We start from the raw sequence: 18,541 nt of genomic DNA, 5'->3' as shown, positions 1-18,541 counted from the left end.
TCATTCTAGTTTTTTTTAAAAAGCCGCCCGACCTAATTCTGCCTTCCAGCGCCAGCCTTGCAGCTGACAGCAAGCTCTTCAGTTGCACATCCACGTACTTTTTAAACATGGTACGGGGTTCTTCCTTTATCACTCCTTCAAATAGCAAGTTTCAGACTTCTACCAGTTCTTGTTGAACCTTGCTGCCAATTTGCTTGTAGATTTTTAGCTTATGTCCTCTCTGCCGAGATAAATTGGTTGTTCTTATTTATTCCACGCAAGCCCCTCTATAATTCTCAATTAAAGCTTCCCTCAGCTACCTCAGTTTCAAACAACCCGTGCCTATCAGATACATAAACAGCTAGAGGAACTCGGTGGGTCAGACAAGGAAAGTGGATAGTCAACATTTGGGATCTTGCCTATCGAATCTTCCTTTAGAGCGACACCGCGTAAATACCCGCCTCCCGTGCAATATAATGTCAAATGCCTCTGGGAATTCATTTTTAAAAACAAGCCATAAACTTTGTTTCAGGGATAGCATGTAAAATTCAAAGCTGACCATCAGCAGTTCCGAGCCTTTACAAAGTCATGTTTACTACCCCCTCTGATGATCATCTTTGTAAATTATCCGCACTTCGATCTTTAGGAGAATTGCGCTCTCTGTTCAAATGAGCCCCCAGGGAGGCTCATTGCCTTTTTGCCAACATTAAACATGGCATCAAATCCAATCGGAAATGACGTTTTAAAGCTGCGACGCCCGCACTCGCTGGCGCAAGTATGGCCACCCCCAGGCTGGAGAAGAACTTTTTGCGGCTGCTGGTGAGATGCGAGTCGATGGCGGCGGAGAAGAGGAACGAGAAAGACTGGCGCTTCGAGAAGGTACGGAGGGGGAAGAGGGAGAGGGAGTGTGGCCTGTTAATTACAAAGCGTGGTCTTTGTAAGGCTACGTCACCGGGTCCCCAGATCCCCAGGAGCTGCTCCTGAGCCACTCTCAATTTAGAAATAGCTGCCGACGTTTCTTACTGTAGCTAACACTCCAACACCGAGTGCGTATCGCCACCCACAAACCCTTATAACGTTGGTACTGATTTCTCTTGACCTATCACTGCAGGATTTGTATGTGTGCAGGAAAATATCATTGTGGACGCTAGCGACCCAGCAAACTGCCTTGTGTATTTTTTTAGATTAAAGGTACTATTTAACTGGACGTGGTACTGCTTAACATTCATTTATAAGAGCTGGGACTAACTCCTGGCCCGCCCTGTATGACAACGTTGTGAGTGCCTTCACCATGATGCATATAACGGTTTCAATAGGTAGTTTACTGCTGCCTCTCAAGGTGAAGAATAAATACTGTGCTTGTATCTTGTCTGTTAATTTTCATATTAATTAACAAAGGATAGATTTGTTCCAATTAAAATTAAATTTAAGTGTTTTATGAAAGTGAAAGAAATGTCAACCAGTATGGGTGTCAATGAGGCACAAGTGGCGAACCTGCTCCCTCACGGCCCCGTCCCAGGTTTCATCCTGACCCCTTGTGCTGTCTGTGTGGAATTTGTGTGCGCTCCTGTATTCCAAAACTGTGGGTTGGCTGGTAAATTGACCACTGTAAATGGCTCCTTGTACCTGGGTGAAGGCAGGGTAGAAGCTGATGGGAATGCTGGGAGAATAAAATGGTCTTCATGCAGGATCATTGTTATTGGGTGGTTGCCAGGGATTCAGTGGGCCGAAGTGCCTGTTTCCCTGCTATATGACTCTATGACCAGTGCTCACCAGGGTGTCATGATGCTTACAGAATCATGAGAGCGCATTCCACTAAGGGGAGAATTCATGATTCCTTCCTATCTGCTGCTCTTTGTACTCTTACCAGGAGGTGGACAACTTGTATTTCACCAATGTTCGATGGGAGAGAAAAAAAAATCAGATGAATGAAAGCCTAGATAACTGGTGGAGCACTTGGGTCTTAATCTATTCCAGGGATTCCCAACTAGGGGTCCCCCTTGCTTAATGGTATAGCTCCATCTGGCATAACAAAGGTTGGGAACTCCTGGTCTAGTCAAGCCCTTTACTTCTTTTTGCATACAGTCTAATCAAATGGTTAAGTCTGGTTCCGGAAGAGTGCTCAGTGTTGAAGTTTTCATTCAGATGGGATCCTCAGATCTCTTGCAACCAACTAAAGAGCCACGGAGGTTTCTCAGTCCCTTGGCTACTTTCATGCCTTTTGTTGCTCTTTATGCTACTTGCTGCCTGCTAGTCAGCTGCTTATTGCTGGCCTGCCATCTTCAAAGATTATGAATGAACTGCTTTGGGACTCAACACAATACAAATCCAGTTAAACCAGCCAGCACTTGCACCTTCTTCCCAGTTGCTGCCTGTGAAACGTGGCAAGGATTTCTCCCTGCGTCACTTCTTTGTGACAATTATTTTGAGCAAGTTTGCTCTGTGAATGGTGAACAAATCACGGGTGTCTACATCTAGTTTAAAAAGAGTCAAACCTTTTCGCAAAAGCATTTGAAATGATAGTTTTTTTTTAGTGACGTTTCATGTTGCTATGTTACTGTTTGTAATTTTCTCTAGTATGTTGAAGCTCTTCAAGAAATGTTGACTGAATTGAAGAAGCACATGAGGTAAGGATAATCCTTTAAAGTTGTTTCATTGCCGGCCTTTGCAGGTACTGAAACCATCTGAAGTTCTATTACTTGTACAGAGGTGAGCAATAACTCACAAAACCAGATTATTTTGTTAAAACACTTCTGTGTTAGCTGTTCTGCAGTACTTCTTAGACGCAGTAGGCTTTGATTTTTATAGTCACTTATTTTTGAATGTCCAATCTTGACACATTGCAAATCTGGTCTCTTTTTCACCCTGGATATAATCAGTCTGCTGTAAGTGGCTGTGGCTTAACTCTGGGAGTTCCTTTCAACACCACCCCTCCTCTCTATATTTCTCTCTCCTTCACTGAAGTATTTAGTCTATATTTAACTGAGCTTTTACCTCCCACAGTACTGGATTCAGTGTCAGATTTTACTTGGTAGCACCTTTTGTAAAGCAGCACATTTCACTTGTCTAAACAGAAATTGTTGGCTCTAAGACTGACGATATTTCTCTGTCCCTGGCAGTAAACCTACTCCTGAAGTTCTAAATGAATATAGCCGCAAAGTGGAGTTCATGAAAGGGCTTCTGGAGGCAGAGAAACTGGTATGGATAATTCGTTTATCATTTATAATTTTAGTATATTTTCCTCTGGACTTCAATAAATTAATTTCTTATTGTTCTGTTTACTCATTGGAAAGTGATTCTCTGTGAACATGGTTTGAAAGAACAAAGACTATATTTGTTTGCTCATTATGTGCTGTGTCGTATGACCATGATTGTGCTTGGCAAATTTTCTACAGAAGTGGTTTGCCATTGCCACCTTCTGGACAGCGTCTTTCTGAGACGGGTGAACCCACCCATTATAAAACTCCTCAGAGATCGTCTGCCTGGTATCAGTGGCTGAATAACCAGGACTTATAACCGTACGACCATCCACCCAAACAACAGGAATTCTGCAGATGCTGGAAATTCAAGCAACATACATCAATCCCCCTGCTCCCATGGCTTCATGTGATCCTGATCGGGAGGCTAAGCAAGGGCAACCTCCTGCAGGCTAGAGGAGGGAAGGAGCACCTTATACCTCCTTTGGTAGAGATATATCTCCACCACGCCACCCAACAAACTATATTACCATGTGTGAAAAGAATATGTCCTTCAGACTAAAGCCATTATTTCTAAGGCCTGAATGTGGGATCTCCTGATTGCTAATCAAACCTGAGAGAAGCAATGTTTATAGGTGTGGGATTGAAGTGCACAGCTTCTCAGCACTTAATCCAGTCTGTTTGCTCGCCCAGCTTTGGAAATTTATCACCATTATCTCATTGTTGCCAGGACTAAATCTAGGAAATGTACCACTATTCCTAAATTGTCACAGGGAGTATATCTGGAAGTTCATACCGAAAGGTCTTTAGAGCACTTTGGAAAACTGAAAAGATTCAAGAAGGTGTCTCACCAGTTTCAGTGGCAGTCAGGGATACTGTCCTTGCCCGTCATGCCTGTATTTCAATAAATGGTTGAGTTGTTGAGGCTATAGTTGGGGTCGACCATGGACATTGCATCCCCACTGTCTACATGATACACAAGCCTGGGCAGTATGATATGGAGAGCAGGCTGCTGCCCATGTAGCAGGCTCCCCCTCTCCACACAGCTGATGAATCCAAAGGAATGGCAGAGACCGATACAGTTTGGCACCAGTGGTGTCGCAGGAGATGCCAGTCTGCGTTGAACTAACGTGGGACTGCCTTAGGGACTCCAGCTCTAGATAGTTCCGTGGGGTTTACTCCCGCAGCCTTCCTCATGAGTGGCCTGCAGAGGTTTAAGGTCAGAGTTTTCCTTCTAGATGAGCTGCCAACCACGGCCGACAAGCCCATCTGCCCGAAGCTACTGGTTTTAAGGAGCCAGTAACCCACTTTGCCCCTTCTCCTGTCAGTGGAAGTGTTTCCTCTGGGCATAGTAGCCAAGCACCCATGAAAGCTAGGAGCTGAACCTGATTGTCAGAGGCTATTTGAGACACACACCACTGGGAGGATTTTATAGGTAGTGGGAGCTTATTCCTGCTACCACCCCGACTATAACAACCTTAAGAAACCTCTCAATAAATATTTAACAAAACAAAAAAATTAAACTGAGTTCTCATAGATGGAAGTTTAATATACAATGCTGGAGCACTGTTTTGAAGGGCAGCAGGGACTGACCCTGGCCAATAAATACCCATCTCAATGTTTTCTGCTTTGTCATTGCTTCCTCCACCTCAGGTAATGTGTGTCAGATTTTATTACCCAATCTTTCCCCTTTTGGTTTCCAGCCCAACCCTTCTGAAAAGGCTCTGGCTAATCAGTTTTTAGCCCCTGGGCGGACTTCAACGACTGGTAAGGAGCGGGTATCTGCCACCAAGACTGTCCACCTGCAGACGAAAGCCAGGTACACGGGAGAGATGAGGAGCGAGCTCCTTGGTGAGGTAAGTGCTTTGCTTTTAACTAATCAGAGTTGGACTCTAATCACAGGACCCCCGAGCTTCCCAGTTGCCCCACCCAAATAAAAGAGCAATTAAAAATATACACTTGAAATAATGATTAAATTCTAGTGTTGAAATCAAATGATAAAAGAACACCATTTTATTTAATGGCCCGTGGTTTAGCAGATTGTTCCTGGACACACCCTAGACAACCTTGGAGAGTTGGCCACTCTAGGCTCATCCCTTTCCTTTAGACTGAAGCCTGGTGTGGATCTTATTAAGATGCAAGTGTTGCCAGTTATGTCACTGAGCTCAGAGTTCTGAGTTTGGAGCAGAGGTGGAGAGCTTTTAAAATTGTTTGTTGGAACTAATGGGGAATAAATGGAGCTTGGTTGCGTACCTGCATGGCACAGTTTTGAGGGGCTGAATTGCCTGCTTCTCTTCCAAAAGTCTGCAGAAGCAGGAAATTGAAATTTGAAAATCAAAAATCCGCAAATAATGAATATTTGAAATAAAATCAGGAAATTCTACAAATGCCCTTCTAGGCTGTCAACACCTGTGGAAAGAGGAACAGGTAACATTTCAAGTCAAATTCTCTTCAGAAATGGGAAGTGAGAAAACATTAATTTGAACTGACAGAGGGTGAGGGAGGGATCGAAAGAATGAGGTAGCTCTGGTGGGATGACATCTAGGTTGTTGAAATTCTGCTGTTTACTGTGCCATCTGGTTGATAACAGAGAGAGAGCCAAAATCAAAGGAGAAGGTTTAATATATTGGGTAATGCCCGAGAAGAGAACAACGGCTAATATTATAGCTGAATAACCTTACAGCAGAACTGGCCAATTCTGACAGGAACAAAGAAAGCTTTTTCTCTGAAATTGTTGGATTTGATTTTTGTATCCTAAATGCTACAATGTGCCTAGCTGGATGGTGAGGTTATGTTCCTCAAGCTTACATTGTTCTTTGTTAGAACAATGCAAGAGGTCCTAGACCAATGGATCAAAGTAATAGTGGGATGTAGAATTAAAGTAGGAAGCAACTCGAAGATCAGGATAGTCCCTGCAGACTGAACATATGTAGGTGCATTTCTGACACACTCCATCTTGTGTTTTTTTAAAGATTAGCTTTATTTGTTGTATGTACATTGAAACAAACAGTGAAATGTGTTGTTTACTTCAAAGACTAACACTGACTGAAGGTGTGCTGGGGCAGCCTGTAAGTGTTGCCAATGTAACATGCCCACAATCTGCATTTTTGGAAAGTGGGAGGAAAGTGAGGCACTCAGAGGAAGCCTGTGTGGTCACAGGGAGAACGTAGGAACTCGTTATAGACAGCAGTGGGAATTGAACCTCAATCGCTGGTGCTGTAAAAAGTTACGCTAGCCGCTTCGCTACCATGCCACCTATAATTCAGATCTCAGTAACAGCTTCAGCCTGCATTTCACAGCTTTTACATCAAATTGATTTCCTCCCTGTCCCTAAAATGTCCTCAGTGTAAGTGAGTTCCATATCACTTTTCTCAGATGTATTTCCTTTGTTCCTTACTTCACTCCCCAACTCCTCTGCAGTTTAAAACTAACTTCCCTCTTTCCCAGATCGAATGAATGGTCATCGACCCAAAACACAAACTCAGCTTCTCTTTCCACAGATGCTGGCAGTCCCGCTGAGTACTTCCAGCACTTTGTTTTAATCACAACTGTAGGGCGAATCTGTTTACACTCTGTCTATCTTGTGTGCAACATTTTGTTTCCTGTTCCAACACCATGGCATGTTGCTACTGGTACTGATTCAATCCTTGGAGAACTCTGTTTCTAGTTTGAAAATCTACATGAAACTGGGAAGCTTGACATTATTTAGTTGTATATTCTGGACACAATTTCTCAAGATCACTCCCTGCACAGGTCTCTCTCTCTTGCCACTGGTGTTGGGGAGCTGGAGAAGCACTGTCAGCCCACCCTCATTGAACGCAGGAGACCTATACTTGTGCAGGATGGTGGTGTCATTCGCAGTGACTAGCACACATCGTCCACTGTCCAGTTCCCCTTCACTACTTAGTTGGTAAAAGTGCCTGATGCAGTCATTTTGAAGACCCCCATGTCCTGCAAGTAATGGGATGATTAGCTAACAATTCCCCCTCACCCCCACGCTCACTGATTTCGTTTTTTTATTTCTGACTTGCCAACTTGACATTTAAAAAACAAAATCACTGTACTCAGTTTTAATTCTTCTCCACTTTTGCTTTACAGCCATTGCTCTCTGCTGACGGTGAGTGAACACCAGTGTTAACTGCTCTGATTTTGTTGTTGCTGGTTTTTCACAACTGAACATTGGGGCATTGCAGGGGTTTAAACCATTTAAATTTAAAAGAAGTGAAGCAGTTTTCATAGCAGTCCAGGTTGCCCATGGGCTGTAAGGTAGTACGGCCGATTCAGATTAATTGGGACACAACAGAACCGGTACATCATGGCCCAATGAAGCTGCTGACCCAATTAACTGAGGTTTCATGGAAATGGTTAGAAACATAGAAAACCTACAGCACAATACAGGCTCTTTGGCCCACAATGCCGTGTCAAACAGGTACTTATTTTAGAAATTACCTAGGGTTATCCATAGCCCTCTATTTTTCTAAGCTCCATGTACCTATCCAGGAGTCTCTTAAAAGACCCTGTTGTATCCACCTCCACCACCGTCGCCGGCAGCCCACTCCATTCACTCACTACTCTCTGTGTTTAAGAAAAAAAAAACTTGCCCCTGACATCTCCTCTGTACCTATTTCCAAGCATCTTAAAACTGTGCCCTCTCGTGTTAGCCATTTCAGTCATGGGAAAGAACCTCTGACTATCCACACGATCAATGCCTCTCATCGCCTTATACACCTCTATCAGGTCACCTCTCATCTTCCATCGCTCCAAGGAGAAAAGGCCAAGTTCACTCAACCTATTCCTATAGGGCATGCTCCCCAATCCAGGCAACAATATTGTAAATCGCCTCTGCACCCTTTCTATAGTTTCCACCTCCTTCCTGCAGTGAGGCGACCAGAACTGAGCACAATACTCCAAGTTGTGTCTGACCAGGATCCTGTATAGCTGCAACATTACCTCTGTGCTCTTAAACTCAATCCCATGGTTGATGAAGGCCAATGCACCATATGCCTTCTTAACCACACAGTCAACCTGCGTAGCAACTTTGAGTGTCCTATGAACTCGGACCCAAAGATCCCGCTGATCCTCCACACTGCCAAGAGTCTTACCATTAATACTATATTCTGCCATCATATTTGACCTACCAAAATGAACCACCTCTCACTTATCTGGCTTGAACTTCATCTGTCACTTCTCAGCCCAGTTTTGCACCCTATCAATGTCCCGCTGTAACCTCTGACACCCCTCCACACTATCCACAACACCCCCAACTTTTGTGTCATCAGCAAATTTACTAACCCATCTCTCCACTTCCTCATCCAGGTCATTTATAAAAATCACAAAGAGAAGGGGTCTCAGAACAGATCCCTGAGGCACACCACTAGTCACCGACCTCCATACAGAATATGACCCGTCTACAACTGCTCTTTGCCTTTTGTGGGCAAGCCAGTTCTGGATCCACAAAGCAAGGTATCCTTGGATCCCATGCAGTCTTACTTTCTCAATAAGTCTTGCATGGGGTACCTTATCAAATGCCTTGCTGAAATCCATATACACTACATCTACTGCTCTACCTTCATCTATGTGTTTAGTCACATCCTCAAAAAATTCAGTCAGGCTCATAAGACACGATCTGCCTTTGAGAAAGCCATGCTGACTATTCCTAATCATATTGTGCCTCTCCAAATATTTATAAATCCTGCCTCTCGGGATCTTCTCCATCAGCTTACCAACCAATGAAGTCACTGGTCTATAACCTCCTGGACTATCACTATTCCCTTTCTTGAATAAGGGAACAACATCTGCAACCCCCCAATCCGCCAGAACCTCTTCCGCCCCTGTTGATGATGCAAAGATCATTGCCAGAGGCTCAGCAATCTCCTCTCTTGCCTCCCACAGTAGCCTGGGGTATAATTCATGCGGTCCCAGTGACTTATCCAACTTGATGCTTTCCAAAAGCTCCAGCACATCCCCTTTCTTAATGTCTATATGCTCAAGCTTTTCAGTCCACTGTAAGTCATCCCTACAATCGCCAAGGTCCTTTTCCGTAGTGAATACTGAAGCAAAGTATTCATTAAGTATCTCTGCCCCCCCCATTATCTCTAGTCATAACCCAAACATTGCTGCTACAGAGAAACCATTACATTAGCAGTGAAATCTTACAGCGCGTTACAATTATATCATTATACAGTATATGTTATATAAATGTATCTAGTTAAATGACAATAAACTTCACCTCACTTCACTTCAAACGTGCTAGTTAATTAGCCACCATAAGTGGCCACAGGTGTGTAGGTGAGTGCTAGGAGACTTGGAGATGAGAGGCGTTGATGGGGATGCCCTTGATAGCTGACAGAGTCAATGGACTGAAAGGCCTCCTTTTGTCCTGAAAAGGAACTATGAGATTGATTTGTTGATTGGTTAAATTTTTTTATATTTGGTAGGGTTCTTGTGTAAAACTACTCCCACATTTTTCTGCACGAGACATTTCTGATTTAGTCGTAAAGGTGATAAAGATGTGAGGGAAAGGAAATCAGTTGAAACAGCATATTAATAAGAAGGCAGTGAACTCAAAAACATCTTTTTATTTGTGTTCGTTTTTAGGTTCGGGTGTCACGGAACTAAGGAAGCGAAGGTCAGTTTTATTTATGTAGGATTTGCAGTTATTCATGAGTGTGTTTTGCAGTGCTGATATTTCCTGACTTTACTACATCGATGATTCCAACTAAGACTATACAATGAAAAATGCCCTTTGGCTCCAGTCAGTGCTTTCCATGGAAGACTTTGTATGAGGACAATGTAGTTAATTTCTGTCATAAACATTCATGAATTGGGCTGATCCCACAACCATCCCTCAACCATCTGTCACCTGGTGGGACAACCTCACCGCCGCAAGACTTGAATTCTCTCCTGACCACCATCCAGTCTTGTAATAAATTAGAGCTTCCCCAAAATTCATGCTGCCCAATATCCTCGCCTGTCCAAGTCTATATGAGGCAAGGATAAATCAATCTCTTATTTCCTTTGTCACTGAAGGCCATTCAGTTCCTTGTCGCTGTGCTAGCTCTTCCTTAAGCGACACCTTTTTGGTTAATCATCCAAATTTCTGATCCTGTTTGTTGTTGTCTCTGGGATTGTGATGCTTTCATTAGCCACCGTGTTCACCTCCAAGTCTGTTGGTGGCTGCACCTCAGAGTACTGAATAGTCTCTGAAGCACTTTGGAATTTCCCGAGCTTGTGAAGAGAGTACAGTAGCCGTGGTCACGTTGTTACAGCTGAGCTGGCTAAATATCTACACTGGTGTATGTGCAGATGTACTTTTTCTCCTCTTTACTGGTTTTGCCTCCTTGTCTCTCCTGCTGGCAGTGGAATGGGAGATGAGAAACAGTCGGCCTCTGAGATGGATACCCTCCTCCACCACCACCACAACGTGCAGGAGCGCCTAGCGGAGGAGATGCTGAACCTGGCCCGGAACCTGAAGAACAACACACTGGCGGCGCAGAACGTCATCAAGAAGGACAACCAGGTAAGGGCTGTGCCCGGGAGTCGCCCTGGCGCTGGCCAAGAAGAGCCCGACACAATACCCTGTTGATCTCCCCCAATTCTGAATTAGCTCATCTCTTTGGGAGAACTGAAGGAATCCTTGATGGATGGGGGAAGAAGGAATGGGGGTGAGGAGAGGCTGACATGGAGTATAAATTTCACATGGATCAATTAGGTAGAATGTGTCCTTTAGCTGCAGTCTCACCTTGTTGAGGATAAATGTTGGCAGAAGAGAGGCAACCTGGGGTCTGATTCTCTCACTAGCAATGGACACTTGGTAGGACCTGGAATATCTAACCCCTGCCTGTTTCTGTGTACAAGTTGTGCACAAAATTAATTTTCATGTTTTAAAACCTTGCACCATGATGATGTTGGACCAGACACTTCCATCAGTCTGGCTGCTGTTTTCTCTACAAAGCTTGAACATGTGACATCACTGATGTTATGTGTGTGAGGCACTTGTCTCTACCTCCCCAAACAGCAATTAGACCATTTGATGTGTGACCTACAACTTCCATTTTAATTCTACTAGAACAAGAAGCAAGCCCTGCAGCAAGTTTGCCAGGAGATGTGGCTTAAAGTTCCCCAGTGAGATAACTCTGCCAGACCAAGCTCGCACCGCCCTGCTTGAGTGAGATACCCTTGCTGAGTCTTGAAGCTCATTAAAACCATCCACAGTAATTATCAAAGAGCACTCTAAGGTAACGAGCTCGTGCCCAAAGGGTGCGAAGCTGCCCCTGACTTCGGCGAAGAGGGTCACGATGAGGTGGGTGTGTGACAACACACGTTTGGGATGCGGCCCCACCCTATGCAGTTTCCCTCTACCTGTTCTAGCTGCCGTGGCAACTAAGGTTCTCCGGGTGGTAACGGTGTGACAGCTGTAATTTCGGCAGATGAACTGCACTGGTTGCTCTCTTCCAGCGGGCAGGGTGGGAGGGATAATGCCTCTCCTGGAGGTAAGTTTCTGTAAATTCTAAGTTATTTTAACTGGGAGCCTTGACCTACGTGCAGAATCAGATTCAGATTTATTGATCATGTGTACATGGTCAGTGTCATGCCTCGTTTGTGTTAACAACCGTCAGTCCTAGGGACGTGCTGGGGCGGACTCTCAAGTATCAGCACACATTCAGGTACCAACATAAGATGCCTACAGTGCTCAGCAGAACAACAGAGAACACACTTAAACAGAAGATACCAAGCAACTGAACAACAGAGCAAACCAAGCCCCTATCCTCCCTCCACCACCTCCCCACCCACCCCATGTAATGTCCCAACTAAGGATGAGGTACAATCTCTAGGCACGAGTTAGTGTTATGTTCACCAGTGAGATGCTCGTTTCCATTCGCACTGGATCGCTTGAGCGCTTCTCACCGGAACGCGTCAACATCCATTGCATCCGAACATGTGAGTGGGATGAGGGAGAGGAAAGCCCAACTCTGGTCGTTGTAACAAGAGCAAGGTCACTGGAGCATTGCGGCTGGTAGATGTGAAGTTGCCTTTTATTCTGGACACACACAAATTGACAGCCTTTGGTGTCGCGGGTGAGAGAGAGACAGACAGATTTCCCTGATCCAACATTACAGCACATTTTTAGATATTAAAGAACATAGGTAGCAGGACAATTTCTATAGTTACAGGTCATCATAATGCTTCTTTTGAGTTGCATGTAGTTTTCAAATACTTGGATCTTCCCATCAACACACCCAAAGTGAGTGTTAATTACTGTGGGGTCTCAGTCATATTCATGTACTGGGACGTTGATTGCATTTACACCTGTACAGAAATCTCAGTCAAATGTATCCCGGTCTACAATTTACTCTTAAGTACTATCGCCTGAGTCCTATTCATGCAATGGGCTGCTGATTTCATTCATGCATATGCAGACATATACCAGTTAAGTGGATGTTTACTGGTCCGCAATTTACACCTCTGAGCTGCATTTTGAATTCAATCTACAATCCGGGTCTGAAAATTGATTGCTGAAGTTAATATTTAGATAGATAGATAGATATACTTTACTGATCCCGAGGGAAATTGGGTTTCGATACAGCCACACCAACCAAGAATAGACATAAATATAGCAATATAAAAACCACAAACAATCAAACAACAAAATGCAAACTATGCCAGATGGAAAATAAGTCCAGGACCAGTCTATTGGCTCAGGGTGTCTGACCCTCCACGGGAGGAGCTGCAAGTTCGATGGCCACAGGCAGGAACGACCTCCCATGACGCCCAGTGTTGTATCTCGGTGGAATATGGCCGAAGTCCAACAGTAAACTTCGGCCATATTCCACTGAGATACGGCTGTAACAGGCTAGATTTGCTAGATAGCCTAACTTCAGAAAATGCCCTAACAGTGTGATATACCTGTCCATCATATATTCTGCTACAGTTTGTAGAAAGTGTCATCTATTTACAAACGTTTGTAGATGTTTTCAAGCCGGTTGTGAGGTGAAGATGTAATATTGGAGGGGATTCACAAATTAAGCCCAATGTGTGAAATGCAGAATGTGGTTACTTGAAAGAATTGTTCAGATTTTTAACTCTGATTTAATTGAAATGGATTGCATTTAATCATGTCGAGAAGTGCATTAAGTGCCGAAGAAATAGGAGCTGGAGGAAACAATATGACCCCTTGACCATGCTCCACCATTGAACTCCTTTGCCCTGTCACTGAAATCCTTTACTGTCCAAGCAATCTCATTCTTTAATACACTCAGCATTGAGTAGCTGTAGCCTTCTGGGCTAGAGAATGCTACAGATCCCCAATCCCACTATGAAAAACATGATAACATCTCAATCCTAAATGGCCAGCCTTCCTGTGAGCATAACATCAACTCACACCTAGAAGTTGGATCTCATCTGTATTTGGTGCATTTTACAGGGTGCTGCATGCAGCTCAGATTAAAGATTAAAGTCTGTCCCGAGCCTTGTGGCCCATCAGGCCGGTGCTTATGCCAGTTTCCATGGCATGAAGCGACTGAGAGTACGAGACTCTCCCCGGATAGGACGCGAGGTTAACCCCCAGCATTTTTGCCAGTACCCATTCTCAGCTGGGTAGACTGGAGCATTGTGTGGTCAAGGAGACACACACACTGCCTCGGCCGAGGCTCGAACCCACGACCTTCAGATCGCTAGTCCAAAGCCCTAACCACTTGGCCACGTGCCACACACACAGCTCGGAGCTCCCCATCAATGTAAAACAGGAAAGACATTTCCCCTGCCACACCTTCCAGCCAGGGAAAACAGTCTCATGGCTTCTGGCCAGGATAGGGAGAGGAAGCAGTTTTGACAATCAAGATTCACTTGTGAGCGTGTTTGCCTGCAGACGCTGACTCTGTCCTTGCGGATGGCGGATCAGAACTTCGAGAAGCTGAAGGTGGAATCGGAGCGGCTGGAGCAACACGCAAAGAAATCTGTCAACTGGCTGCTGTGGCTGATGCTGGTCGTAGTATGTTTCATCTTCATCAGTATGATCCTTTTCATTCGCATCTTCCCCAAGCTGAGGTGATCAGAGTGTTGCCGGTTCTCCTCTGGGCCATAGACCATGGTGGGGGCTGGAGTCAAACTGGGATCCTCCCTCCTTCTGGACACACAAAGGCTTGCTCATTTTACTGAAATACTTTGCAGAATCCAAGCGCCCAGTGCAGCCTGATCTCCCCTGCTACCTTCCATTACGTGCACCAAGAGGATTTTAATCCAAGAGTAATAAATTATTGAAAGATGCTGACATGTTTGCGAGGTCCTGAACCACAAACTTGTTTCCCATGCCTTGTGTTTATGCACAGGTACTTACCGACACGGCCCGAGAAATCATTAGAACACTTTTTGAAACTGGAGCAGCAACTTGAGAAGCAGTGTTTTGATTTGATGATCTATTTTATGACTTATCACTATCAGATGATGTTTATGTGATTTCCTTAACAAAATAGACACCTCGGTACCACAGAAGCCACACTGAGCGAGCTGTCAGGCAGAGTCACGTAAGAAGATTCCAGGAAATTGGAGATGGGATGAGATGGTGGGAGGAAGGGGAATGGATTGAGGAACTTCCGGAGATTGGAGCCCACGCACCTGGAATTAATATTGCCACAGAGACAAGGTGATGTGTACAATCTCTGGATCTCTAGATTTAGGGGACTGGAAGCTTCTCTGTTGAAGAAGGGGGGTGAGGAGGTGGTCTGGAGGGTCTTCCAGCATGACACAGGATCATGTACAGGACAACCTCGGCTTTGTACTTCAGAAACCACCTAGTTCATTAACGGGGAGACCCAGGATCTGTTGCAGTTGGTGCAATTAAGTGATGGAGCAAGGTACTGTCTCCAGTGACCTGGAAAGTCATCATTTGTCATGGTCTCACAGCATGGAAACTTCCATTCAGCCCATCATGTTCATACTAAGCCATGGATACCCACCTGTATTAATCCCATCTTCCAGTATTTCTCCCATAGTTGTATATGCCTAGGTGATTTACGTGTCATCTTAGACATCTCTCAAATACTGTCAACCACTCTCTGTTGGCGCTCTATAGACGAACAAGGACTCCCTCTGATCACATCCAAATCTCTCCCTCAGTCTTTGTCCTCCTTTTTTATTCACCTCTGGCAAAGAGGCAATTTTCCTACAGTCGGTCCTATTTTAATTTAGTGTATTGGTCCTATCTTTTTAACTTAGTGCATTGGATGTGAGGTGAATTAAGTGTTTTGGCAGTGACTTCAATAGTTACATAGCTTGAAATGCTTGGTGACCTGGCTAACAGGTGAAGTTTGGCATCTAGATGTCAATGGACAAGGGCCTGGAACCGTGAATGTTCAGAAAGAAAGTTGTGAACAGTAAAAGATCCAAAAACCAATTACTTTTGCAAACCTTGAAGTTATAAAGCACTTAGAATAAAATGAACTGTTCTCTGAATTTCCAATTTTCATTGGGTAAAACATTTTTAGTTTATGAATTCTGTCTGGATATAACTATGGTCTTTGAATATTATCATCTAATTTAAATGTTCCTCTAAGTATTGCAAACCCAGTTGCTAATAACTCCATACTCACCTGATGATCAAGTTATCAATGATGTTTTACTTTGCTATGTGATGAACTGAAGCTGAGGCTGAGAGTCTGTTCCAGGCTTCGCGATTGACTCACTCACATTCTAATGTGATTTGCTTACTTTCATTGTTTGCATAGTTTGTTCTTTGGGTGTTTGTTGGTCTTTTTTTTAAATAGGGTGCTTTTGGGTTTCTTGTTTTGTGGCTGCCTGTAAGTAGACGAATCTCAAGGTTCTATAATGTATACATACTTTGATAATAAATGCACTTTGAAATTATGATATAATGTTGATAATGTGCAAAACTGATGCGAGTGTTAGAGAACTGAATCCTCATTTGCTAATAAACTTAATTGTGCAATCTTAAGGATTGGTGAACTTGCTTTCATTTTTGTATGAAATGCTGGAACAATATGTTATAAATCGGAGATTCAGAGGCAGTCGAGATGTTACACGTGCAGTACTGCAAAGATACCACTAGGTGCCAGCAAAGATGCACGCGTGACTTGCAGCTCAGCAATAGAAGCAGGAGTGGGTCATTTCTCTCTTGTCCATGCCCTGCCATTCAAGAAAATCATAGCTGATCTTTGACCCTTGTTCCACTATCCTTAACATCCCCATGTAACATGATTCCCATAATATATAAGAATCCATTGAGATGTCTTGAACTGAATGTCTCTTGGATTGAGAATCCTGAAGATTCACTCTCTCCAGGGTAAAGAAAAGTATTTAATCTATCTTGAATGGCTGACTCCTTATTTTGAGACTGAGTACTGGTTCTGGACACCCCAGCCATGGGAGCCATCATCCATCTTGAAATGCCCATATGAAATTGGAGATTTTTCAATAAGACCACCTCTTGCTCTTCTCTCAGAAGAATATATATGCCAGTCTGGTTTATCTCTCCTGATGTCCCAAAATCAAACTGGCTAATCTTCACTGGACTCCCTCCATCATCTCCTTAGATAGGGAGACCAGACACAGTATTGCACATCAGGTCCCACCAGGAGCCTCTGTAATTGGAGCAAGACAGTCCTACCCCTGAACTCAAATCTTATTGCAATAAAGGCCAAGTTATCATTTTCCCTTCCAATTACTTTCCATACCTGCATGTTAAATTTCAATGATTTGTGAACAAGGTCCCCGAGCACTAATTCCTTTAAAACTCCCACCATTTAAACAATCAATACCATCTAATGCCACTGCCTTCTCTCAATTCCTCCATCTCCACCGCATCTGCTCTCAGGATGAGGCTTTTCATTCTAGAATGAAGGAGAATTGTGTGCAATATTCCAGTGTGGCCTTACCAGAGCTTTATAAAGTAACAAGGCTTCCTGACGTTTGAACTCAGTGCCTTGTCTAATTGAAGCAAGCCTTCCACTTTACTGAACTGTGTAGCACTTCCAAGGAGCTATGAATGTGGATCCCAAGATCTCTGTTAAGGGCCTTGCCCTTGCATTGGATTGTACAGTCTCCTTACATTTGCCCTACCTGGGTGCAACATCTCATATTTATCTGGGTTAAGCTCCATTTGCCATTTCTCAGCCCATATTCGCAACTGATCTATATTGTGCTGTATTCTTTGCAGTCTTCTTCACTGTCCGCAACTCCACCAATCTTGGTATCATCTGCAAATTTACTAATCCACCCACCTACATTTTCATCCAGGTCATTTCTATACATTACAAACAGCAGAGGTTCCAACACAGATCTCTGCGGAACTTCACTAATTACAGGCCTCCAGCTCGAATGAATCCCTTGAACCTCAACCCACTGAATCCAAACAGGCAATTTGCTGCAGATCCCATGCATCTTAATCAACTGGGTTAACCCTCCCATGAGGGACTTCATCAAACGCCTTACTAAAATCCATGTAGACAACATCCGCTACCCTACCCTCATCAATCTCTCTCATCACCTTGTCAAAAAATTCAATGATGTTGGTGAGGTACGACCTGACCTGCACAAAGCCATACTGGCTCTCCCTGATTAGGCCATAGGTTTCTAAATGCTTATATATCCTATACCTAACAATTTTTTTCTAGCAATTTCCCTACAACTGATGTGAGACTCATTAGTCTATAGTTCCCAGGATTTCCCCTTGTTCTCTTCTTAAATAGAGGTACAACATTTGCCACACACCAGACCTCCAGGGTCTTGCCTGTGGCTAGAGAGGACACGAAGATTCTGGCCAAGGGCCCAGCAATCTCATCTCTTACCGAATTCGATAACTTGGGGTAAATCTTCCTCCTTCCTGACCTCTAAATTCCCTAATGTATTTATACACTCAGCACTGATCTCCTGGTCCTCCATATCTTTTTCCTTGGTAAATACGGAAGCAAAGTATTCATTAGGTATCTCACTCATTCTCCACATCCAAGCAAATATTTGCCCCTTTACCCTTGAGTGGTATCACCCTCTCCCTAGTTGTCCTCTTACTCCTGATCTATGTATAGAATGCCTTGGGATTCACCTTAGTTGATGTGTCAAGGACTTTTCGTGGCCTCTCCTGGCTTTCATAATTCCATTCTTTAGTTCTTTTCTGGCTTCTTTATAACCTTCATGTGCTTCATTTGATCCAAACTTCCAAAGCTTTGCAAACTTTTCCTTTTTCTTCTTGACTAAATTCATCACCTCTCTGGATTCAGGGTCTCTTACCTTTCCATCCCCATCCTTCCTTCTAACAGGAACATACCTTTCCTGTACTCTGTACAATTGGTCTTTAAACACCCTCCACATATCTGATGTGGACTTGCCAGAGAAAAGATGCTCACAATTAACGC

At 43.9% G+C, this 18,541-nt stretch overlaps 1 protein-coding gene across 1 annotated transcript; it reads left to right on the top strand.

Moving 5' to 3' along the window:
- Positions 1-744: 744 nt before the first annotated feature.
- Positions 745-16,112, top strand: use1 (unconventional SNARE in the ER 1 homolog (S. cerevisiae)). Its single transcript, XM_063032702.1, has 8 exons — positions 745-858; positions 2,557-2,606; positions 3,099-3,177; positions 4,880-5,032; positions 7,275-7,293; positions 9,774-9,804; positions 10,536-10,695; positions 14,044-16,112. The coding sequence occupies exons 1-8, from the start codon at positions 757-759 to the stop codon at positions 14,224-14,226; spliced, it is 777 nt and encodes a 258-aa protein (XP_062888772.1). The 5' UTR covers positions 745-756; the 3' UTR covers positions 14,227-16,112.
- The last annotated feature ends 2,429 nt before the right edge of the window (positions 16,113-18,541 follow it).

This window comes from Mobula hypostoma, chromosome 24 (assembly GCF_963921235.1).
Source record: "Mobula hypostoma chromosome 24, sMobHyp1.1, whole genome shotgun sequence".
NCBI lineage: Eukaryota > Metazoa > Chordata > Chondrichthyes > Myliobatiformes > Myliobatidae > Mobula > Mobula hypostoma.
Note: the sequence above shows the minus strand (reverse complement) of the source record. Positions and strands in the feature narration are given on the sequence as shown.

What these genes read in the sequence shown, in the direction of transcription:
- use1 (XM_063032702.1), top strand. Translation starts at nt 757, where the DNA reads ATGGCCACCCCCAGGCTGGAGAAGAACTTTTTGCGGCTGCTGGTGAGA. An exon ending in GAATTGAAGAAGCACATGAG is followed by an intron (nt 2,607 to 3,098) that starts GTAAGGATAATC and finishes TGTCCCTGGCAG; the next exon opens with TAAACCTACTCCTGAAGTTC. An exon ending in TTCTGGAGGCAGAGAAACTG is followed by an intron (nt 3,178 to 4,879) that starts GTATGGATAATT and finishes TTTGGTTTCCAG; the next exon opens with CCCAACCCTTCTGAAAAGGC.